This window comes from Myotis daubentonii, chromosome 1 (assembly GCF_963259705.1).
Source record: "Myotis daubentonii chromosome 1, mMyoDau2.1, whole genome shotgun sequence".
Lineage (NCBI taxonomy): Eukaryota > Metazoa > Chordata > Mammalia > Chiroptera > Vespertilionidae > Myotis > Myotis daubentonii.
The window spans coordinates 221,530,250-221,554,761 of NC_081840.1; the positions used below are offsets into that span (position 1 = coordinate 221,530,250).

The window sequence follows — 24,512 nt, forward strand, 5'->3', positions numbered from 1 at the left end:
TACTGTAAACCATAGTATAATACATTTCAGATGGGGGCAACCATTTTCTCTTTAGAATATTATATGTGAAATCTGTATTTCAAGGTAATACATTGGTAATTCTTTCTCTTTGACTTCGTTTTCAAATTAGAAAACATTTTGTTCTTTGACTGATTAAATCCCCTAAGTGCAAAGTATTCCTCCCTCGGTAGGATTTGTGCTTCAGAATCGTTTGTACTTCAGAGATTTAATTTGATCCTATAACCTCTTCACCTACGGAATTCACAACATATTACATTTCTAGGAGTGTTAATGTAGAATATCTATCTGCTTTATGAAGTCAATATAAGATCATATTTACACAGTTCTCTGTATTTTTAGAATTGATTGAATTTCCCCACAAAAAAAGTTTTTTAGCTGCGAGATATTACAAATAATACTTTTGAAAGTAACTGTATTTCCAGATAAACCTTAATATGTTTTAAACATTCAGTTATGATCATTTCTGTCAGACTCACAGTTAAAGGTAATGTTTTTCAGATTTTTGTTACATATCGCTCATGAGATTGAGCCTCTTTTCCCATGCTACATCGTCTTCCCTACCCAGTGCCTCTGTTCTATATATGCTGAATTCTTTTCTTTTTCTTCCTTCCCTTCTCCTCTCTTCCCTTTTTTCTTTTTTCAGTCCTCACTCGAGGATGTTTTTCCATTGATTTTTAGAGAGAATGGAAAGAGAGGGAAAGGCAGGAGAAACATCAATGTAAGAGACATGCGTCCACATCAACTGGTTGCCTCCTGCATCAGCCCTGACCAGGGCCTGGGCCAGGAAGGAGCCTGCAACTGAGGTATGTGCCCTTAACCGGAGTCAGCAGGACCCCCAGGCCTACGCTCTATCCACTGAGCCAAACCCGGTAGGGCTCCTCTCCTCCCTTTCTTTCTTTCCCCACCTCTACCCTTCCCTTCGCCTCGCCTCTGCTTGTCTAAACCTATCATTTAAACCTCATGAAGTACCTTCACTGGGGTGCAGCTAGCAGGTGAGCCATCCATCTGGCCCCACCTCCCGTGGTGGTCATAGGTGGATCCTCCTAGGGTCACATTAGACCAGACTCCATCGGGTCTCTTCTCATCCAGAGCTGCTTTTTAAGGAAAACACCTCCTTTGGGCATCGTTAGTGATGTTCAAGTCAGTCATTACTGTGAAGTTTAGGAAATAAGAACTGCAAAGAATAATCTGGCTCTTGAGACCTTGGGTAGCAGGAATGTGGGAAGACTTTTCATCCCCAAATTGGGTTAAATCGCCAGTGTTTTCACTTGGTAGTTTTAGAAAGTGACCAGAGGCTGGCGATTAGGAATTAGAAATCAGTCCAGTCATTCTTTGGCTACTTTTTTAAAAGTTACTTTCTCTTTGCTTTTGTTGTCCCAGCTCCCCCCACCCCCACCCCTCCTTTTTTATTGCCAAACCTGAGACAAAGCCTGTGCCAACGCACAGTCTGTGTTAGAAGCACAAGTGGTTATATTTGCCCTTTGCACTGTGTCGATTTATTTGTACAGACCATGTGGCACACTCGTTTAGTTATATTTATATTTGTTCCCCCGTTACATAATGCCCTCCAGGTTAGCAGAGGACAACTTTTATTATCTGGACTTAGTGAGACTCACGGCTCATGAATATCTAGTGCTTCATATAAAAATACTCAAGAAATTATTGCACTAATGTACAAGCTATATATGTCCTCTCTTGGTTTCTTACAACCAAGTGCCAAATTATAACACTTTTTGCCACATATGAAGATAATTCTTGCTTGGCCAGTGATGCTCAGTGGTTAAGCGTTGACCAGTGTACCTGCAGGTCACGGTTCGATTCAAGGTCAGGGCACATGCCCAGGTTGCAGGAGGCAACCAATCAGTGATTCTCTTTCATCATTGATCTTTTTTTTTTTTTTTTATCTCTCTTTTCCTCTCCCTTCTCTGAAATCAATAAAAATGTATTTTTTAAAAATGCAATTTTCTGTTTCCTTTCATATTAAATCTTACCTTTTTGACGGGTTTGAGTGTGAATCCCTTAAGTTTGTAAATGATTACGGTATCCCTTGGCACATAGCAGCAAGTGTCAGAAATGGACCCCATCCTTGAGGGGCTTACTCTCCAGTTAGCCGATGAGTATGACCGGGTGAAACCATCATATATTGCTTTTGCTGCCCCAATTCACAGGACACTTGGCAGGCACTTAGCCAAGAACATGGAGGTGATGGCTGGGAAACTTGGAGCGGCTTCACGAGACAGTATTTTTTTAAAATATATTTTATTGATTTTTTACAGAGAGGAAGGGAGAGGGATGGAGAGTTAGAAACATCGATGAGAGAGAAACATCGATCAGCTGCTTCCTGCACACTCCCTACTGGGTATGTGCCCGCATCCTAGGTACATGCCCTTGGCCGGAATCGAACCTGAGACCCTTGAGTCTGCAGGCTGACGCTCTATCCACTGAGCCAAACCAGTTAGGGTGACAAGGCAGTATTAGTGCTACATGTTTTAAGATGAATTGGTAAGCCTTTGATAGGCAGAAAGGATGGGGCTTTGGTATTCCAAAACCCTGGGTTTATGGAGTTTATCGCATAGGTGAGGGCTGATGCATAGATTTTGTTCAAGTAGCAATTTGGGTTGAAAGCAGCGTGAGTCCCTAGATCTGTGGGCGGCCGTGCTGGAGTCAGACCCTCTGCAGGTCAGATCCCTGGAGAGGAGACCATATCCAGTGGATGGCGGCGGTCACCGGTGTGCTAAAGGTGAATGCACCACCCAGAGCCTGAGCCAGCGTAAAACCGAAGTGCTGTTTCCTTTTATTCACCGTAATCTCCAATCTGTATTATGGTCGCTGCAGAGAATTTCAGACCGAGTACCTTCTGTGTGATTGTAACATCCTGTGGATGCATCGCTGGGTGAAGGAGAGGAACATCACTGTGCGGGACACGCGGTGCGTTTACCCGAAATCCCTGCAGGCCCAGCCGGTCACGGGCGTGAGGCAGGAGCTGCTGACATGCGGTAAGCGGGAAAGAAAGCACAGAGCATTTACTCTAACTTACCTGCCACCACGTTTTCCTTGACGAACTGTAAAATTCCCTTTACGTGTTGATGGAACTGAATGCCGCCGTTAATCTTCGTGGATTCAATATTTCGTTGATGCCAACAATTAAGTCAGCTCGGTTGGAACTTAAGGTTCTTAGGCTCTGAACAGCTTTATGGAAACCAATTTCAAAGAATAGCAGAGACCTTCAGATTTTCTCTCAGTTGACAAATTAGGGATTTGTTGATAGTAATAAAATCTCAGGATGCAATCCCTGTTTGTTGGTGGGGGCGTGAATTGATACAGCCTTTTTAAGTATAGTTTGGCAAAACCTATCAGTGCTCTTAAGTAGTTGATACATTTTCATCCAGTAATTTTGTATGTAAAGGTGTATTCCTAAGAAATGTGTGTTAAATGAAAAAAAAAAAATACACATCAAACAAAAAAACAGTCCTAAGGTGATAGGAGGAGATTTCAACTTAGTCTTTGTGTTTGGAAACAAACAATCCTATCATTTTTTTCATTTTCTCTTTATTATCATTTTTACTGTTGTTTCACAGATGCGATGTGCTCATTGGGAAAAAATTAAGATTCATGAAAATAAATAATGTATATGTATGTCAAATCATCATGATGTACACTTCAAATATTTTATAACTTTGTTAATTATACCTCAATAAAGGAAACAACTAAAAGCATCAAACAAAACCCATGCTGCATTTTTATCACTCCCAGCGATACGTTGATGTATTGTCTTCTGCTCTTTTATCCTAGGCTTTGACCAAAATATCATATTTTCATGCTCTTGTAACCTTTTTTAACTTGAAATCATGTAAACTTATTTCCTCATCATATAAAATAGATGCATACCAATCCATTATATAAATGTAGCTGTAACTTGACAACTTCCTTATTACTGTATATTTGGTTTGTTAATAATTTCTCACTCCATAAACAGTACCAGGATTAATTTCCTTCCGTACATTTTTGCATACATACAATTTTCCTTTTGGGTAAACTACTAAAAGTAGAATTGTTGTGTCAGACAATAGACCAAGTATTTTAAAGGCTTTTAATAAGCGCATGATTTTTGCATGCATTTTTTCATATATATTTATAATTTTTCCCTTTTGTTTTCCTGAATGAAAGGAAATATATCAGCTCTTAAAATGTGATTATAATATGTGAAATCTTAAAAGATTTTCCCTCCTTTTTCTTTAAATGTTCTAAATTTTCTGCAATGAATATGCATTACTTTTATAACCAGAAACCAGTGGTTTAATCAAAGGTAATATAGTCTCCAAAAGATATTTTTAATTGTATCTATATCAGCATTTTTTTATCACTATTTTCCTTCTCCAAAGTTAAGTATCATTTTACAATTTGTTCTTTTATTTATTACTAGAGGCCCAGTGCATGGATTCGTGCACCAGTGGGGTCCCTCAGCCTGGCCTGCAGTGACTGGGCCAAAACCAGCTTTCCGACATCCCCCGAGGGGTCCTGGATTGCTGAGAGATGGCGGTTCTCGGGTGACCACCCCGGAATTGGGCTCCCTCCTCTCTGGTTCCAGGTGTGCCACCTGACAACTGCAGATGCCAGGTCACCGCAGCTCTGCAGTGTGCGTCATAGCTACTGGCCGGTCAGCAGGTTGCTTAGGTTTTGATATACATAGATTATTTATTTATTTACTTACTTACTTATTTATTTTTGTTGATCCTCACCCGAGGATATTTTTCCATTGATTTTTAGAGAGAGTGAAAGGGAGGAGGGGAGACAGAGTGAGAGAGAAACATTGATGTGAGAGAGACACATTGCCTCCAGCAGATGCCCCGACCAGGGCCAGGGAGTACACCTGCAACCTAGGTACGTGCCCTTGACCAGAATTGAACCCAGGACCCTCGGTCTGAGGGCCAACACTCTTTCCACTGAGCCAAACCGGCTAGGGCTACAATTTGCTCTTTTAGTACTGCTCCTGTGGTCATCTCGTTGTCGTGATACCACCAGAAAGGAACCACTCTAAAAGTCAGAACTGATTACGAAATGTTTTCATTTTCATTTTGCCAAATTCGTTTTCGTCTGGGACCCACTTATCTCAGGAGCAGCCTTGTTTGTGCTAGTATTAATGTGTCATTGTTGAGGAATGTTTGTTTTTCCATTGTTAAATTTTTAATTAGAATTTCCGTAACTTTTCATTCTGGAGCCTGCATATAGTATTGCATTTGTTTACTGAGTTTGTTTTACTGTCTCTAGATCCTCCCCTTGAATTACCCTCTTTCTACATGACTCCATCTCACCGTCAAGTCGTGTTTGAAGGGGACAGCCTTCCCTTCCAGTGTATGGCTTCGTATATTGACCAGGACATGCAAGTGTTATGGTATCAGGATGGGCGGATCGTTGAAACTGATGAATCGCAAGGTATCTTTGTTGAGAAGAACATGATTCACAACTGCTCGTTGATTGCAAGGTAAACCTTTTTAAAGTCAGAAACTGTTTTCTGTGGATTTTATTTATTGTTTGAGAATTGTAATGTTTAGTTGGAGTTTGAATCAATACTTTATCTTTTTTGCATTTAAAAATGCAGACATCTGGTTTCCTGATTGTTACTCATCTTGTAAAATTAAATAGCTTTCTTTCCATCCAGTTTTTTTTTTTGGGGGGGGGGTATAGGATAAAAGAGAAACACTGTTGAAAAATTAGAGACATTTTTTTTCAAGTTTTAGGAGGAATACTGTAAACTTGTAGTGTCAAACTTAATTTCTACCTAATTCCTGCTGCTAAGCTCAGAGTTTCACTTTTAGGAATCACCTAATTTTCACTGTTTTATGATTAATGCTACATTTTAAGATACTTCCTTTATCTACCCCACTGGTATAAAAGAATATATCACCTGTCTTGTTAACCCTATGACTGGTATGAGCACCAAAATACTTAATTCAAATGAACTTTTTAAAGTGTAAAAAGCAGAGTAAACATATATATGATATTATTATGCACAATATATTTTACTTTAGTAAAATCTTTATCTGTAGACATTGGATTTTCTCTCTCTTTCTGACTCCTTCTTTCCTTCCTATCAATTTCTTAGTAGGAATTTTAGAATTCTGCTTGAATTTTCAAAGAGTAGATCTGCAGTTTCTAAACTCTGCTGGGTCACCCTAGGGTAGTATCACAACAGACCTATAGGAGTCACATGAAAAAATTATCAGAAACTGAAGGGTCTCTTAGTTGAAATTCATGTCTTGGAATTGTGGGGTAGACTATTCTATTTTATAATTTGGTTCTCTACTGAGATTTCCTATCTGATTATTAGAAGCATATTTTCATTTATGTCTTTTAACGTATTTATAGCAGATGCTTTTAAATCCTTTCCAGGCAGTTCTAACGTCTGGGTCATCTTGGGATCATCACTGACTACTTTTCTTTTGACTATGGCTTATATTTTTCTATTTGAAAAAATACATATTATTTATATGTCTAGTAATGTTGGATTATTTCCTGGACATTGCGAATGATTCACTATAGAGAAGTCAGTCATCTATAACCTCTGGACTAAATCTGGCCTGCTGGGCCTGTGAGCTAAAAATAATTTTAAATGGTTACATATTTAATTGTTACAGAAGTAACTATATAATATCCTCAATTTTGCTTCTTGGCCTTTGAAGAAAAAGTTTGACCCTTGACTCCAGATTTTGTTCTGTTCATATGAAGGGAGCTGATTTTTTGTTTCCTCAAGCATTTAGCTTGGCTGAATCCAAACCCCTTTCTGTGACAGGCAGCTGCTGATATCTGTGTGCATCTACCCTATCTGTGTGTAGGTGAGGGGTCAGCTAGAGATCTGGGTAGATTTTATATGCAGACATTTGGGCCTAAAGCCAGGCTCCTTTCTACCTTTGTCCTGTGATTTTTCAACACGTCGGATTGTGAATTTATATTTGAGGAGGGCATGTCCTTGGACAGAAGCCATTAAAAACAATTTTATGATTACTCCCCAGGGCCAATGCCTTTTTCCTAGTGTCGGCTCCTCTCTGGTTTCTGCTTGCTTTGTGTCAGTAAGTGTATTCAGAGAGTTGTCATTTTGTTTGTTGAGAGCTCGTAACTAAACTGCAGAGAGGGTGGTCTGATAGGAGCTGTCTTCCGCAGAAGCAGAGTTCCTTCGTTAGAAGCAGTATGTTAGTCCCAGTGAGAAGACTGGTTGTCACGTTGTTTTTACTGTGCTGATAAATTTCATACATGTATACGTATGTTAAAACTCATCAGTTGTGCATTGTAAGCAGTGACTATATGAATGGACCAAAATTGGCATATGTTACAACAGTAGAGTTTTAAAAATACAGGGGCCCCTTTTCTAAAGGAAAGAACTTTGATTAATGTAGAACCCTTAATTTTGATGATTGTAAAATAACTAGATTAATATGATTATTTTTACAAATCATACCTTATTTGAAATTCTTTCAGGAAGTACAGAAATATGCTAAGGATAGCAGCCTTGCCTAATATTTTTGTTGGCAGGGACACTTGACTAAAGTGAAAATCTTTCGCGTGAAGACCGAGAAATCCTTTACCCAGGGTTAGCTCAGAAGAATAAGAAGTTGTAGGAAAAGGAAATATGGTTATTGAATTGGTCCCTGAGACACCTGTTCATTCTTCATTGGTCTCCTCATGTTATTGATCCTTGATTGGTAAGACTGAGAATTTCTCATTTTCCTCAAAGATGAAATTGAAGCTGCCTTTTTTTCTTACATTCCAAGCGTGCTGCCTTGAGGATGTCTGAAAATTTAATTCCAGTGATTGGTTTTAGATGTTATAGTTATGGCTAAAAGTTATCTTAAGAAATATTTACAAAATATATTAGGACCATTGCTCCCAGCAGGTGTGTAAGGTACCCAGGACACCATATGAGTTTACAGGGATGCCAGGGGTATGTTAGGTTTCTGAGGAAGAATAGCGATACTCAGCATTTGTCATACACCACACAGCTACCAGCTCCAGGCAGTTATGCTGTCACCATTAAGTCATGCTGAGTTCCTTTTGCTAGTGTCATACTTTGGGATGTAGGGTTTTTGTCCATTACTTTGCTACAAAGCAAGTACCAAATGAAAAATCACTGTGGAACAAGAAATAAGTATATCATTCTGATGTTTGATTAATTGTATAATGCCCGACAGGTACACACAGGCCATTAGGTATAGTTGTTATTTAAGAATGAAATGTTTCTTCCAAATTGATGTGTAGTATTTTTTCAAATGGCTAGTACATTATTGCCGAGGTCCAGCCCCAGCGGGTCCAGGGGTCCCCAAAGGCGTAGACGGAGTCGGCGAAGAAGGAATGACACGGAGACAGTGTTCAGTTGATCAGCAGCCTAGCCAGGATCTCCAGCCAAGTTCTGGTCTCGATCTCCAGAGAGGTTCTGCTTCGGATCTCCAGCGAGGTTCTGTAGCCATGTTCCCTCGCTAGGTTCTCCAGCCAGGTTCTGTCCAGGCTCTCCAGTCAGGTTCAGTGTCCAGGTTCCAGTCAGGTTCTCCTGCCAATCTCTGTAGTCAGGTTCAGTCCAGGATCCCTTGCCATGTTCTCCCGCTAGGCTCTGTCTCTAGGCTCCGAGGCCAGTCCCTCTCCAGGATCCTCCGGCATGCTCTCTCCAGCGAAGTTCTTCTGTCTCTAGAGAACGTTCTGTGTAGGTTCTGTGCCTAGGCTCTGTCTCTCTTGGTCCTGTCTTCCAAGCCCTGTGTTCTAAGTTCTGTCTGAAGTTCTGAGTGTTTCTGTCTTGTTACAACTGTATTTATACCAGTTGATTCAATCCTATCAATCTCTATTACAAAGGTTAGGGCGTTTCTTATCTCCATTCCAGGGAGAAAAGATTATGTAGTTTAAGCATGATTGCGAGTAGTTAAAGTGATTAATTACCCGCCTGGCACTTAGTTGAGGGGTTTTATTCCCTCCCTAACTTCAGGGGAAAATCCCTACCTGGGGATTCAACCTTTCTCGGAGAGGTGACCTTGGTTAAAACACAGCGCCAAGAAGGTGAGCAAACATATTAAGAACCGTATGCCATATATGCCAGGTCCCTTGAAACAGCAGGATGGACCGGCTCCCGGCAAATTCCCCCTTTTTTATTTTTTAAAAGCAAGCATTAAAAAGAAAAACCTCAAATGCTCTCTTAAATCCATTTTAAGAGTAGGATTGGTGCTTTCCGCTATTACCTGAGTCCTGATCTATCATCCCAGGGAGAGCTTGCCAATCCTGCACTTTCCCAGGGTAGAAAGGCTGCAGTGGGGTTAAGGATAAGGCTCCTTGGGCCTACCCTTGGGCCCATGCCATTACATTTACCTTTCCTTCCTCAGAAAAGCATGGACGTATTTCTTGTATAAAATGTTCTGTCTGACTGGGAGTAACCTTAATTCCTCTGCTAGCAAGCATATGTGTTAAAAGATCAATACAGAGTCTTATTTCTTTAGACTCAGTATGGCACATCTTCTTAATCTAAAGATCAATACAGAGTCTTCTTTCTTTGGACTCAGTATGGCACACCTTCTCAATCTAAGAATCAATACAGTCTTCTTTCTTTGGACTCAGTATGGCACATCTTCTCAATCTAAGTTCTGTACTATCCACCTTCTTACCCTACTTACCCTCTATAGGGGGGTCTGTAGCACCCTGGTGGAGTCCTATCCGTCCCGAGTGTGGGGGTTCTCAATGGGGCGGGGCTTACCTAGGGGAATCCTTTTCCAGGGGTTCCCAAAGGTGTGGACGGAGTCGGCGAAGACTATCCACCCTTTTCCTATGGTGGAGTCCTATCCGTCCCGAGTGTGGGGCGCTTACCTAGGGGTCCCTGTTCGGGCGCCAGTTGCCGGGGTCAACCCCAGCGGGTCCAGGGGTCCCCAAAGGTGTAGACGGAGTCGGCGAAGAAGGAAGGACACGGAGACAGCGTTCAGTTGATCAGCAGCCCAGCCAGGATCTCTAGCCCGGATCTCCAGCCAAGTTCTGGTCTGGATCTCCAGAGAGGTTCTGCTCAGGTTCTCCAGTCAGGTTCAGTCACTAGGTTCTAGTCAGGCTCTCCTGCCAATCTCCGCAGTCAGGTTCAGTCCAGGATCCCCTGCCATGCTCTCTCGCCAGGCTCCGCCTCCAGGCTCCGAGGCCAGTCCCGGTCCAGGGTCCTCCGGCATGCTCTCGCCAGCGAAGTTCTTCTGTCTGTAGGTTCTCTCTTCTTGGCTCTGTGTTCTAAGTTCTGTCTCTCACTGTCTTCTGAATTCTGTGTTCTAAGTTCTGTGTGGAGTTCTGAGTGTTTCTGTCTTGTTACAACTGTATTTATACCAGTTGATTCAATCCTATCAATGTCTATTACAAAGGTTAGGGCGTTTCTTATCTCCATTCCAGGGAGAAAAGATTATGTAGTTTAAGCATGATTGCGAGTAGTTAAAGTGATTAATTACCCACCTGGCACTTAGTTGAGGGGTTTTATTCCCTCCCTAACTTCAGGGGAAAATCCCTACCTGGGGATTCAACCTTTCTCGGAGAGGTGACCTTGGTTAAAATACAGCGCCAAGAAGGTGAGCAAACATATTAAGAACCGTATGCCATATATGCCAGGTCCCTTGAAACAGCAAGGATGGACCGGCTCCCGGCACATTATTAGGACCTAGATGCACAGCTTGGATACTTGGTAATGGAAACTGCGCCATGAGAAAGTAACCTGGTCAGTGAAAGGGCTGTGAACCAAGAAGGTTTGGGAACCTATTAGATCCCAGATTGCCAATTCTTTTATACACTTCTTCCTAGTTCAGTAGAGTCATATGAACAGATAGTGTGATAAACTTTCTGGTTACTTAAATTTAATGCCAGACTCATTTGTGTCACTTTATCTGGGAATCTATTAATTACAGTGTATTGACTTATTTACTGATAGTAAAGAGGACATTGTCTTTGATTCAGAATAATAGTGCCTCAAAGTCTTCATTAGAACATTTGTTGTTGTGTAGCCATTGATGACTTAAGAGACTGGAAAAATGTGTATTAAACTCCAAGACATAATTTTGTAAGCTACTTCAATGATACTTTATGTCTAATTACTTATCATTTGTATCTACTTAGAAGCAAAGCTTAATTTGTCCTGTGGGGGTGGGGAGTAAAGGTTAATTAAATGTTCTGACATTTGCTATTTAATGAATAGGTTTTGTATTAGAGAATTGTGACTTCATCTTGCAAATCAAATTTCCTGATAACTGTTGAGATATGTAGCCGTTTTGAAAATTAAAGTATACCTTTATATGGAAACTGCTTTTGTTAAGCCATTAATTAGTGATTTGCTACCTCTTTTTAGAGACTTAGCAAGTTATTTCTTGTATAACCCTTTTTCCATACTATTTTACCTTAAATGTTTTCATAATTACATACTTTAAAATATGAATCTTCTTTGTTCATGCTTGAATCTTTTCCTTAGAATCAGTGAGAAGGTAGATGTTGGTTTTGCTTTGGAATGTGCCGCGATGTTTCTGCCTTTGCACTTGCTGTTCCCCCTCCCTGCTGTGCCCTGCTCTCCCTTTTTCTGGAAGAAGTCTCAGGCATTATGTACCATTGCACCTTATTCCTACTTCTGTTATCACCCTTGTCCTCGTATTTAAGTCTCTTAACCTGCTTGTCCTGACTTGCTGCTCAAGTCCTTAAATGGAGGGACATTTTTAAAATGTGTTTTAATCTAAAAGCGCGTGGCCCACAATGTGCATTCAGGCGTATTTGCTAAATGAGTGATCGAAGCCCAGGTTGTTTCCCTTCTTGCCTGACCATATTTTCTCTCTTTTTAAAATCTTTCTTCATGCAGTGCCCTAACCATTTCTAATATTCAGGCTGGATCAACTGGAAATTGGGGCTGTCATGTCCAGACCAAGCGCGGAAACAACACACGAACTGTCGATATTGTCGTGTTAGAAAGCTCTGCACAGTACTGTCCTCCCGAGAGGGTGGTAAACAACAAAGGTGACTTCAGGTCAGTGGCGTGAAAGTGACTTGCCCCATGTCCCTTTTTATCCTCAAAGGCACATAATTTGTCTCCTATTCTCAGTAAGAATATTGGAGAAATGTATATGTACATTTACATTCAAAGGCTGTTAAATTATATTGTTTACCCATATCTTCAGAAAAAAATCACTTATACTGTCGTGGTAAACAACCTGCTTCCCTATTTATAATGGTCTGGCCCTCTAGCAACTTCAGCATGAAATTATAGCTAATTTGCCTACAAATGTCAGGTGGTCATAATAATCTGGCCACTCAGTGTATATAAATGGGGAATATAGATATATCTACCTATACCTATACGATACCTATACCTATACCTATACCTATACAATACCTATACGATACCTATACTCATACCCATACCCATACCCATACCTTCACCTACACCTACACCATACCTATACCTATACCATACCCATAATATACCTATACCTATACTATATCATACCCATACTCATACTATACCTATACCTATACCTACACCTACACCTACATCTACCCTATACCTATACCTATACCTATACCTATACCATACCTATATCTATCTATATCTATATCTATATCTATATCTATATCTATATCTATATCTATATCTATATCTATATATTCTTATATAGCTAAGGACTACACTTTAGAAGAACAATGATTTAAGAATCATTTACAAAGATAAAAATACAAATGGCCTGAACTTTTTCTCAAATCTGTTGATTTATGAGTCCTGAAAGTAGAGCTAGAGATGTTCATTTTTAACAGGTGGTTTTATTGAAAAAGTTAAGAACTATTTCTATGTTAGGGAAACATTTTGGAAATTCTAAAGTACAGAATTCAAACGAATAGTATCTTCCCCCTCACCCCCGCAAAGCTTTGCAAACTTTTATATTACTAAGTCCCTTTTAACTACTGGCAGTTAAGTGGAACTATAATTAGGAGAAACACATCCAATTTCCCTCCCCCATTTTGTTCTTGCTTAGCTGCCAGAAGAATGAAATGGGGGAGGAAATTGGATTTGTGTTTTTTGTTCCTTTTTTTTTTTTTAATTTTCCTTAACCTGAGTGTATGGAAATTGGCATTCATTATTGCCAATAGGTAAATCTTTGGGAAATGAAAGCTATTGGACGGCCTGAAACTTGGGAGCCATTGGTATTGGACTCAGTTAACATGAGCAGAACAACTAAAAGACTGCAAATTAAATTTCCTGATAACTATTGTGTTAGTTTTTTTAATTTTTTTAGAAAGTTTAGAATTTGTGAGAGGTAACAACTTTTACCTTAGACTCGTTTACTTTTAAAAAGTTGCTTGAAAACATCCTTAAATTTATTATTTACTCAATGTCCTTTATGTTCAGGATTCTAATACTGAATTTGTAGTCGATATAAATGAAGGGGAATATGTTGCTTTTAAAAGCAGTGTGAAGATTGTGAGTGCCAGTTTGTATTGTTTGTGATTGATACCACTGCTGTCTCCTTCGTGTACAGCCCAATTTTTAAGGATAAGAAAATCCTTTGGTGTTAGTCTTTCAAGTCCAAGGTAAAGAAGCCATAACAACATCTTTAGCTGAGCTAATTCTTCATTGCTTTTTTAAAAATTGTCTTTTTTTAAATCTTCTTGACATGAATATGTGGAAGTCAGTATTTATTATTGCTAGTGGATAGGTCCTTTATATTGATTAACTGTTAATCTATAATACTTATATTAAAGTAAAATAGATAACATTTGTTAATTTTGTTATAGTCAAAATATTTCGTTAAATAATTATAATAGTTTTCTGTTTATGGTGGATTTTCTATTTTTACTTATAGTGTTTGAGTATTTTATATTTTTAAAAATAGAAGAGAAATCTAATCATTCAGCTGATTAATGAATTACTCATCTTTTGACATGCCTTAAGGTATTAGCATTTAAACTTCCACTGCATTTGTAAGAATTTAGTTTAGGGTTGCTTGATCTATTTATGCCAATTTTAAAAAAATATATATATTTCATTGATTTTTTACAGAGAGGAAGGGAGAGGGATAGAGAGCTAGAAACATCGATGAGAGACAAACAGCGATCAGCTGCCTCCTGCACACCTCCCACTAGGGATGTGCCCGCAACCAAGGTGCATGCCCTTGACCGGAATCGAACCTGGGACCTTTCAGTCCACAGGCCGACGCTCTATCTACTGAGCCAAACCAGTTAGGGCTATTTATGCCAATTTTGATGATGAATTATATTTTTTGTGACGGGTATAATTTAGCAGTTCCTGTGTTGCCGGTCAGCTCTAACTTTTATTAACTATGTTCAATTTCATTGCCAGTTTTAGAGAAATGGAGCTCAGATAACAAAGATTTTCCCAGCCCAGTTTGTGTGACCTAGTCACTTGCATAGGGAGGGGCTTCTCCCAGGCAAATTTGCTAGAAGGCCTACAGGACTCAACATATAGTTGCAGTGACAGCTAAGGTGCACTATGGTGATGTAGTAAGGTGCACAGCAATGTCACAGGGACCCACGTGCAGGCTCCTCCTCTCTCCCTCCCATGGGGCTCACGCAGAGTCTACTCCCTCTCCAGCCATGAAAAGGCAACAACCTCTAGCAGTGTTTCTGCCCGGGGAAGCCCATTGGAGTCTCAGCACCCAGAACTCTCACTGCTGGTCATGTAGGCACATAAAGCTTCAGACTCCCAGGAAGAAAGCAGGTGTTCTGCATAACCCAACTGCTCGTGCCAGGAGTCTAGCCACAGTGAGCTGCCCTTACCAGCTAACTGTTCCCGGGCACTCTCTTGGTTCCAAATTCCTAGACTCCACTTGCCACTGAGGGGTCAGTGTTGCATGCAGGCCTTTCCAGGGACGGCAGTCCTGGCCCTGTCATGGGAACTCTGTTCTGAGCATATGCTAGCTCTGCTTCTGCAAAAGGCCACATTCTCATTATCCTGGAGAAGGTTCCTCATGGTTATATAGGTCAACAATATTTTAATAGTAATTAAAAACAAACGCAAAACTCGTTGTTGCACCATTTTTCTTTTTTGCTGCACAAGATACAATTTCCCTATGTTTATAGCAACTTTTAGAATATTTTATGAAAATATCCTATTCTGTTATGCTTTTAAAATATACTTGGCTGTTAGCTTTAAACTGTTTAGGTCATGTGAATCTTTAAAAAAGTAATTTGGGTCTTTATTCTTTTTAAAAAGTATATATTTTTATTGATTTCAGAGGGGAAGGGAGAGGGAGAGAGAGATAGAAACATCAATGATGAGAGAGAATCATTGATCGGCTGCCTCCTGCACGCCCCTCCCTGGGGATCGAGCCCACACCCGGGCATGTGCTCCGATCAGGAATTGAACTGTGACCTCCTGGTTCATAGGTTGGCACTCAACCACTGAGCCACACTGGCTGGGCCGGGTCTTTAATCTTAAAGGAGTTTTGTTTGTTTCTTCTTCTTGATTTTCCCCCTATGATTGTATGTGGCATGTTCTCTTCCTGGGTTTTCCTCCTCTGTGGCCGTGTGGGTTTCTTACACTGTTTTGCCCTCATGCCCAGGTGGCCCAGGACGTTGGCGGGCATCACCGCCTACCTACAGTGCACGCGGAATACCCATGGCAGTGGGATCTATCCGGGGAGCCCGCAGGATGAGAGGAAGGCTTGGCGCAGATGTGACCGAGGCGGCTTTTGGGCAGATGACGACTATTCTCGCTGCCAGTATGCGAACGATGTCACTAGAGTCCTTTATATGTTTAACCAGGTAACTGGAAAGCCTGCTGTTCGCTGAGGTTGCTGATAGAGCATGGTGTTCAAACCTTACACGTAAGGTCTCTTGGTTACCTATGAATGAGTCATAAGGACTTGGTGATCATACTTCAGTTGACGGATCTGTTTTTTGGAATAAGGTCTCCTCTTCTCAACTGGTGAGCAAGGCCCTCTGTGGCGTCACTCTTTCCTGATACCACCTGACATTGCGCCTTTGTCTGAATACCTTTATCATCTCTGCCCACCAGACAAAATCCCAACCATCCTTCACATCCACCTGGGGAGCCAACTCTTGGGTTCCTTTCTATAGTCCCTTTGTCACAAGTGACCCCTTGTCATACGTGTACCACTCAGGTTCCTTTTCCTGTCTTTACTTCTATCCACCTTTTTTTTATATCCTCACCTGAGAATATGTTTTTATTGATCAGAGAGTGAGAGGAAGGGAGAGAGAGGGAAAAAAATCGACGTGATAGAGAAACTGATTGGTTGCCTCCCATGTGCTCCCCAACTGGGGATTGAACCTGCAACCCTTTGGTGTACTGGACGATGCTCCAACCAACTGAGCCACCCAACCAGGGTTCTACGCATCTTTTTAAACCAAACCAGATTATAAGCACTTGGAAGATAGTTTCTGTTACACATTTTCTTATGATCCTTAGCACCAGTATACCCTTTTTGCAATGATTGGTGCCGAGTCATGTTTAAGTCAATAAATGAATGAATGAATGAATGAATGTAAAAGGTCACTGGCAGTGAGTGCTTGGAGATACAGACAAGTAAGTCAGTAACTCATACTCCCGTGTGGGGCGGCATTGGTTCTCCCAGCTGGAATTCTCAGGAAAGGGCTCACTAAGCAATTGGGGTTGTATTTGTGTAGAATTTGGATAAACAGAGACCAAGAGACGGTGCAGCATGTTTACCTGGTGGAGTCTTATGTATTACATTTCATTCTAAGTTTTCAAAACATTGCACTCAGGTTTGTTTCCACTAAAATTTCATTTTCTAAAGTTTGAATAAGCATGTAAAGGAGGTTATAGTGAGCAAATGATGTAATGTGAATGCATTGCAATGTTATGAAATGCAAAGAAAAATGTCCAAAATTTTGTTCATCCATTTGCTAAGTGCTTCTTCTTACCTTTTTGATGTAGATGCCTCTCAATATTACCAACGCTGTGGCCACAGCCAGGCAGTTACTGGCTTACACCGTGGAAGCAGCCAACTTTTCTGACAAGATGGATGTCATATTTGTGGCTGAAATGATAGAAAAATTTGGAAGATTTACCAAAGAGGAAAAATCAAAAGAGGTATTTTTCTAGTTCCAAGTCGTTAGCAAGTCAACAAGTGGTCACGTGATAGACTTGAATCTTTTTTTTTTTTTTTTTTTAAATTAAATCTTTATTGTTCAGATCATTACATTTGTTCCTCTTTTTTTCCCCCCATAACTCCCCTCCTCCCAGTTCCCGCCCCACCCTCCGCCCTCACTCCCCACCCACTGTCCTCATCCATAGGTGCACGATTTTTGTCCAGTCTCTTCCCACATCTCCCACACCCCTTTCCCCCCCAAGAATAGTCAGTCCATTCCCTTTCTATGTCCCTGATTCTATTATAATCAACAGTTCATTCTGTTCATCAGATTATTTATTCACTTGATTCTTAGATTCACTTGTTGATAGATGCATATTTGTTGTTCATAATGTGTATCTTTACCTTTTTCTTCCTCTTCCTCTTCTTAAAGGATACCTTTCAGCATTTCATATAATCCTGGTTTGGTGGTGATGAACTCCTTTAGCTTTTCCTTATCTGTGAAGCTCTTTATCTGACCTTCAATTCTGAATGATAGCTTTGCTGGATAAAGTAATCTTGGTTGTAGGTTCTTGGTATTCATCACTTTGAATATTTCTTGCCACTCCCTTCTGGCCTGCAAAGTTTCTGTTGAGAAATCAGCTGACAGTCGTATGGGTATTCCCTTGTAGGTAACTGAGTTTCTTTCTCTTGCTGTTTTTAAGATTCTCTCTTTATCTTTTGCTCTTGGCATTTTAATTATGATGTGTCTTGGTGTGGTCCTCTTTGGATTCCTTTTGTTTGGGGTTCTCCGCGCTTCTTGGACCTGTAAGTCCATTTCTTTCACCAGGTGGGGGAAGTTTTCTGTCATTATTTCTTCAAATAGGTTTTCAATATCTTGCTCTCTCTCATCTTCTGGCACCCCTATAATTCTGATGTTGGTACGCTTGAAGCTGTCCCAGAGGCTCCTTACACTATCCTCGCATTTTTGGATTCTTTTTTCATTTTGCTTTTCCGGTTGGATGTTTTTTGCTTCCTCGCATTTCAAATCATTGACTTGATTCTTGCGCTCCTCTGGTCTGTTGTCGGGCGTCTGTATAATATTCGTTATTTCAGTCCGTGTATGCTTAATTTCTCGTTGGTTCCCCAATATAAGATCGAGGGTCTTATTAGTTTTCGTGTAGATCTCATTAAGTTTATCGACAGCTTCTAAACAGTTCTTGAGAGACCTTAAAAGTGTGGTTCTGAACTCTATATCTTCCATTGACAATTTTGTCCTGTTTCTTTGTCTCCGCATTTTGTTATACTTCCTTGGTGTACCCCCTAGTGGTTTTTGTTCGAAGTCTTATAGTTAAATCTTGATTGTTGTAGCTAATTCCAGGGAGGGTTTGACCTCCAGGCCAAGTGGCTATGAGAATCAGCTGTGTCAGCAGTGAGAGAACTTCTGTCCTCTAGGGAGGTGCTAATCTAGCCTTTGCCTGAGGCTATCCGGCAAATGCCTCTGTGCAGGGCTTGGGCGGGGCGGGTCGCACAGGATCAACAGGGTGGGCCGGAGAGAGCAGTTTTGGCGGCTCTCAGTCCTGTCCCCAGGGGCTCTGCCTCTCTGAGTCCCAGCACCCGCTGCAAAGCTCGGAGAGAAAGCTGCACTCGCTCTGACCGAAGCCAGACAGTCCCGCTTCTCCCGTTTGAGTCTGGGTCCCTAAAGACTCGCCCGGATCTGGTGCTCAGAGTCTGCGACTCCCTCCCGATTGAAAACAACAACCGCGCCCTCCGCCGCCAGCCCGCTCCGCGCACTCCACACCTCAGAATTTGACTTCAGCACTGCGCCTCCTCTGAGTGGCCGTGTGCGTTTCTCTTTCCTCCTAGTTGTAGGACTTCCACTCAGCCAGCGTTCCTGTGGTTCTGGGTGATGTCCGTTCCGTGTTTTAGTTTCACTTTTGAAGTAGTTGTTCAAAGCAGCAAACTCCGGCGTTAACCTATGCCGCCATCTTGGTTCTCCTCGACTTGAATCTTTTTTAACACCTGTTTATGTTGGCTGTATTTGAACTAAATAAATACACTTTCCGTGTTGAAAATTGTCATTGAGAAACTTACACTCTGTTAGTGACCTTTCATTGAGAGGACTGGAGGTGAACGGTCAGTTCTTGGAAGCAAAGGGATATGATAGAGCATAGCCTTCCTGTGAGAAGGCACCTTCGCTCTACATGATATCCTTTAGGGTTAGCCAGGGCTGCCTGTGGCTGGCTTTCCAGATTTTTCTTCCCCACACAGCCCCCTCTGTTCCTTCTTCTGCATAAGCTGTAGTCACCCAGATTGTGTGTTAAGTTGCTTAATTCCTTTGGTAATGTCCTGGAGAAATGCAGGACTGTCCTAGGGACTTGCTTGAAATTTCAAATTATTGGAATAGGCACATTATGAAAATTCCGTGGCTTTGAAAATGAGTGCATTTTAATGGGACCATATTAAAACTATGATATGCTTGTCCACATGGTATCCTGTAGGGGGAACCATTGACTGCAGCAGTTTTCAGAATGAATGAGCAGCAAATCATGCTTTGAATGAATTTGAAGATGCAGATTTAAGTTTCCAGCTACACGGGAACTTTATATAGACTGAGACTGTTTCATTTTTTTAAAATATGTTTTTTGTTGATGTTAGAAAGAGAGGAAGAGAGAGTGAAAGAAAGATAGAAACACCCCCTAACTGTGAATAGAACTGTGACCTCTTGGTTCATGGGATGGGACTCATCCAACTGAGCCACACTGTTTCTTTTTTGATGGAATCATGACTTTTAGAAGTAGAATAAACCTAGATCAAGTCATAAACTGAAGCCCAAAGAAAATGAAATCATTTAGCCAAGGTTATCCAGCTAGGGTAGGGCAGGGCTGGAAACAGAAGCCAGAGCCTTGCTGTCTAATCCAGAAGTTTCCTGCAGGTTCACATTTACTTTCTAGCACAATGTTGCCCTGTCCTACTATTCCAGAAGTACTCAGCATACAGTGGTAGGGGAAAATACTATGCTAAACAAAGTCTATGTGTGGGCCTCTCAGATTCATATATATTGAAAGATAAAAAAAAAAAAAAAAAAAAAAGCCTTGTTTTCCTAAATCATTTAAGCAAGGAAAATTTTTGGTAGGATATCCATTAATATCTTGCATTTTGGAGATAAGTTTTGAAAATGCAGCCCCAGGTCATCAGGCGCTCTACTGGATATGATGTAGCTATTAAAGGATGGAAAATAGCTCAGCCAGTGTGGCTCAGTGGTTGAGCATCTACCTATGAACCAGGAGGTCACGGTTTGATTCCTGGTCAGGGCACATGCCTGGGTTTGGGGCTCGATCCCCAGTAGGAGGCATGCAGGAGGTAGCCAATCAGTGATTCTCTTATCATTGATGCTTGTATCTTTCTCCTTCTTCCTTCCTCTCTGAAATCAATAAATCCTAAAAAGAAAAAAAAAAAAAGGAGGGGAGGGGGAAGGAACATAGATATGTGTGTGTAAATGGGACTTGGGTAAACGTTTCAGTGTTGTTATCTGAACTTCAGACCACAGTTTTGTAGTGAACTGTCCTGCACTTTGATTGTACCTCTGAGCCACAGCCTGCTCCCTGTGTGAGTTTTCTCAGCCCTGGGAGAAGCTGCCTGGCTCTGACTCTGTGGTAATACTGCTCTCCATTCTTGATTATAATCACAGTTTAACTGCCCACATGATTACGAGCCATTCATGGAAGTGGGATGTTTCCAGTCACTGGAGTAATTGGAATGACATTTGCAATGTGGACACTGAAAAAGATTTTGCCATCATATATATGTATTCCCATGCCTCTCTGTTTTGATGTCAGGGACGTTGGCTCACCTCCCCGCTCCTGAAGAGCAGTGCGGTGCCCAGAGGTGTGCGTTTCACCGTGTTTGCCCATGTGTGGTGGGAATGGTCTGCCGCTTTGGAATGTGCATAGGGCAAAGTGTCCTGTTGATGACGGAAAGTGAATTCTGTTTCATGAGTTATTAATTAACCGAGGGCCCTTTATTTTTAAAATGGGGATGACACTTGCCCTGCTTAACTTCAAAATGTGTGCCCACAAGTGAGAAAATACAGGTGAAACTATTTTGTGCAATAGTTGCAAAGCTAGGATGTGATTTTGTAGGTTTTGGAAATTTTACATTCTTATGATCTCAGAAGATAAGAATGAGGGTCTTTCTAAAAAAAAAAAAAATTATCAGAATGCTTTAGTGACTTTAAAACCTTGGTTTGATGTAGATTCCTGTCACTTTCACTGGTTGACCTGGGAGGTAAAGATTGAATTATCTTTGAAAATAAATGATGTAGAAAGGAGAAACAGGAACAATTTCAGGATTGAATAACTGAGGTATAAAGGTACTATTATTACTCATGGTGCATTGACAGACATCCTACCTGATTCTTTGGAAAGTTAAACTGAAGGCTGTAGCTTTCACTGTTTATTAGTCTAATAAAATGAAATTATGAGGGTTAGGGAGGCACCATTTTAAGTTAATTACAAAAGTATAAAATTATACTAAGGTATCCTAAAATGCATATGGTTTAATTGGACAAATAATTAAATTGATTTTTGTTTTATGTCCAAAAAGTTGCTCTGCTCTGGATAATTTCACAGCTGAAATATTGTGAGGCAGTTGCCTTTGTAACTTGGGATTGGATCTGGCCAACCCAAGCCGGTGCTCTGTGGTGAGGGCGGATACTAAACGCTACCAAATGGCCAGGTCCATGTGGTGTGTTCACTGGGGTCTTTTAAAAACAGCTGAAGGCTGCCTGTCAGGCAGCATAAGCATTTGTTTCATATTTAGGAGCATGATGAAAGCATCACGTGCCCATTTCAGAAGATGAGAAGGTAGAGATTACTCTGCTTGTGTGGTGGTACCCGTCCTGTGTTCTAGTTACAAAGTGGAAGTGAGGTAGCTCGTTGGGCACGTTTATGCACAGGTTTAAAAAATGTAAAGTCTTTCATTTATTCATTTTAAAACATAGTCACTTCTGTATCAGCTGTTGTGTTTTCTTTTTTCTTTTTACTATTTCTATTTTTTTTTTCTTCTTAATCTTGCTTGTCAGACTTTTCTGTATTGTTCAACTTTGCAGAGACCCAGCTGCTGGCTTTGTGATCCTTTTCAGAGTATTGTCTCTCAAACTTGACCCTGCCTCTGTGTCACCTGGGGAGGTTTGTCAAGCAAAGTTTGTGTATCTAGTTAAGTTCCAGGCGATGCTAGACAGCATGTCTCTGAGAAAGGCACAGGCTTTGACAACCACTATTATGTGTTCACTAGAGGCCCAGTGCATGAAATTCATTCCCTAGGCCTGGCTAGTGATCAGGGCCTATCGGGGCCATCTCGCCCAGTCCCGATCAGGGTCGGGCCAGCCAGGGCCTGGGGGCCTGCCAGCTGCCGGATAGGGCCTGCCGGATGGGGGAAGGAGTGGGGAGGGACCTCGGGAGGTTTCCTGGCTGAGGGGTGGGACGGGGAGGTTGTCTGGCCATGGGAGGTTGGCTGTTGGAGCGCACTGACCACCAGGGGGCAGTTCCTGCATCGAATGTCTGCCCCCTGGTGGTCAGTGTGCATCATAGCGGCTGGTCGTTCAGTCATAATGGTCGCTTAGGCTTTTATATATATAGATGTTCTCTACTTATTTGTTTAACATTTTTTCCTTTGGGTCTAACCTTTTGAAAAGTTTTTAGAAACTTTTTATGGTTACATTCTAAAAGTATCGGAGAATGTTTTTATTAATACCTACATTATACCTTTCACCTTCAACAATTTTCAGTATTTACCAGATGTATTCCTTTCATCCATTCATTTCCTTTGCCCTCCATCCCTCTCTCTTTTTTCCTCTTTCCCCGTTTGTTCATTCATTTCTTTCCTTCCTTTCTTTCTCTCCTCCACCCCTTCTCTTTCTTTCTCAATGCTGCATCATTTAATAGTGAATTCTGGATGTCATATTTTATCCATAATTTTTCTACAATATAAGGAATTTTAAAATGGAACCATATTATGATGTCACCAAAATGAGTTCCAAGTCCTTAATATCATGAAATATCTAGTCCATGTTTAGTTTTCCTTAATTATGTTTTTTATTAATTGATTGATTTGAGAGACAGACAGACAGACATTGATTTGTTGTTCCACTTATTTATGCATTCATTGGTTGCTTCTTGTATGTGCCCTGGATGGGTATCAAACCCACAGCCTTGGAGTATCCATCTGGATGATGCTCTAACCAAATGAGCTACCAGCAGGGCTGATTATGGTTTTTGAAAAATTTAGACCTTATGTCTGGTTACCTTATGGAATTCATTTATATAATTTTGCAGTTGGTATGTGGGATTTTTTTTTAGACAGATAATTATATCACCAGCAAATAACAATTAGTTTTTCTAACTGTTCCTGTATTAAATGTTTTCTTGCTTTTTTCCAGTTATACATTGGTGAGGACCTCAGAACAATGTTGATTAGTGTTGGTGATACAGGATATTAATGATAATGGTCTAATTTATCATTATTAATAAGTGTGATATGTTTGCTTCTGCCATGTGTCTGGGGACAATACCAGGGTAAATCGGTTAGTCGCTTTGAAATTAGTTCTCAGCTAGAGGTTTTTCCGACCATGGAAGTCCTATGAAATCTGACCTCAGACCTGTGAGAAGGTCAACTTGTGTTGATAAGGTGTGAGAGAGGACAACTTACTCCTTCTACCTTGAATCAAGATCAAGTTTCAAGTTCCTTGCCGTCCTTCTTTTGTGAGCCTGATTTGGTGCTGGTGTGCTCTGACCCTGGAGGAGTCTCTTTGGTTATCAGCTTCATCGCTGGTCTGCTCCTGTGAAGCCTGGGGGGAGGGGGCGGTCCTCGGTCCCTTGTGGATGTCAAGGCATAGTCCAAGCACGGTCCGTGGGGACAGAGTTCACCTGCAGAGCTCCTAGTCCCGCTGTTGTTTTGTTCTTGGCCTCTGGAGGGGTCTTTGCTTTCTGCCTGGTCAGTGGTAAGTAGAAAAATACAACTCTTCCCTTCAGCGATTTTCTCTTTTAGCAGGAGAATGGTTTGGAGTATTCAGCTCTCTATTCTTCCAGAAAGGGAGTTGCACAGACGTTTTGTCATCAGAAAACACAGAATCTGCTCCCACTGGGAGAATTGGAGGAATCTTAAGCTTTTCTATGTGTGGTTAAGGTGTGGCTGAGGTGGGTGTCCATTGCATCCTGTGTCTCTGGACGAGTGTACCTCTCAAGTTCCTAGAATCTGTCATAAAAGCAACTTCATCTACCTGGACCAAATGTTCACCTTTCTGTTGGTAACTGAAAAGATACCTTTATCGCCTTGACTGGAAACATATCAAGAATCACCTTTTCCCCAGTCATAGCAGCTCTGCCCTCGATGCATATTTTTCACTTGTCTCTGTCTCTTTTTCTTCTCTTAAGTCTGTATTTCCCACTCTTTATTTAT

The 24,512-nt window shown here is 41.0% G+C and overlaps 1 protein-coding gene across 1 annotated transcript in view; it reads left to right on the forward strand.

The window, feature by feature from the left end:
* The window catches only part of ADGRA3 (adhesion G protein-coupled receptor A3), a 117,179-nt gene that overhangs the window by 47,814 nt on the left and 44,853 nt on the right, over nt 1-24,512 (forward strand). The window contains exons 6-10 of the mRNA XM_059674384.1: nt 2,857-3,017; nt 5,290-5,503; nt 11,852-12,016; nt 15,567-15,768; nt 16,922-17,077. Coding sequence (XP_059530367.1) covers nt 2,857-3,017; nt 5,290-5,503; nt 11,852-12,016; nt 15,567-15,768; nt 16,922-17,077 — 898 coding nt within the window. The remainder of the gene's footprint in view (nt 1-2,856; nt 3,018-5,289; nt 5,504-11,851; nt 12,017-15,566; nt 15,769-16,921; nt 17,078-24,512) is intronic.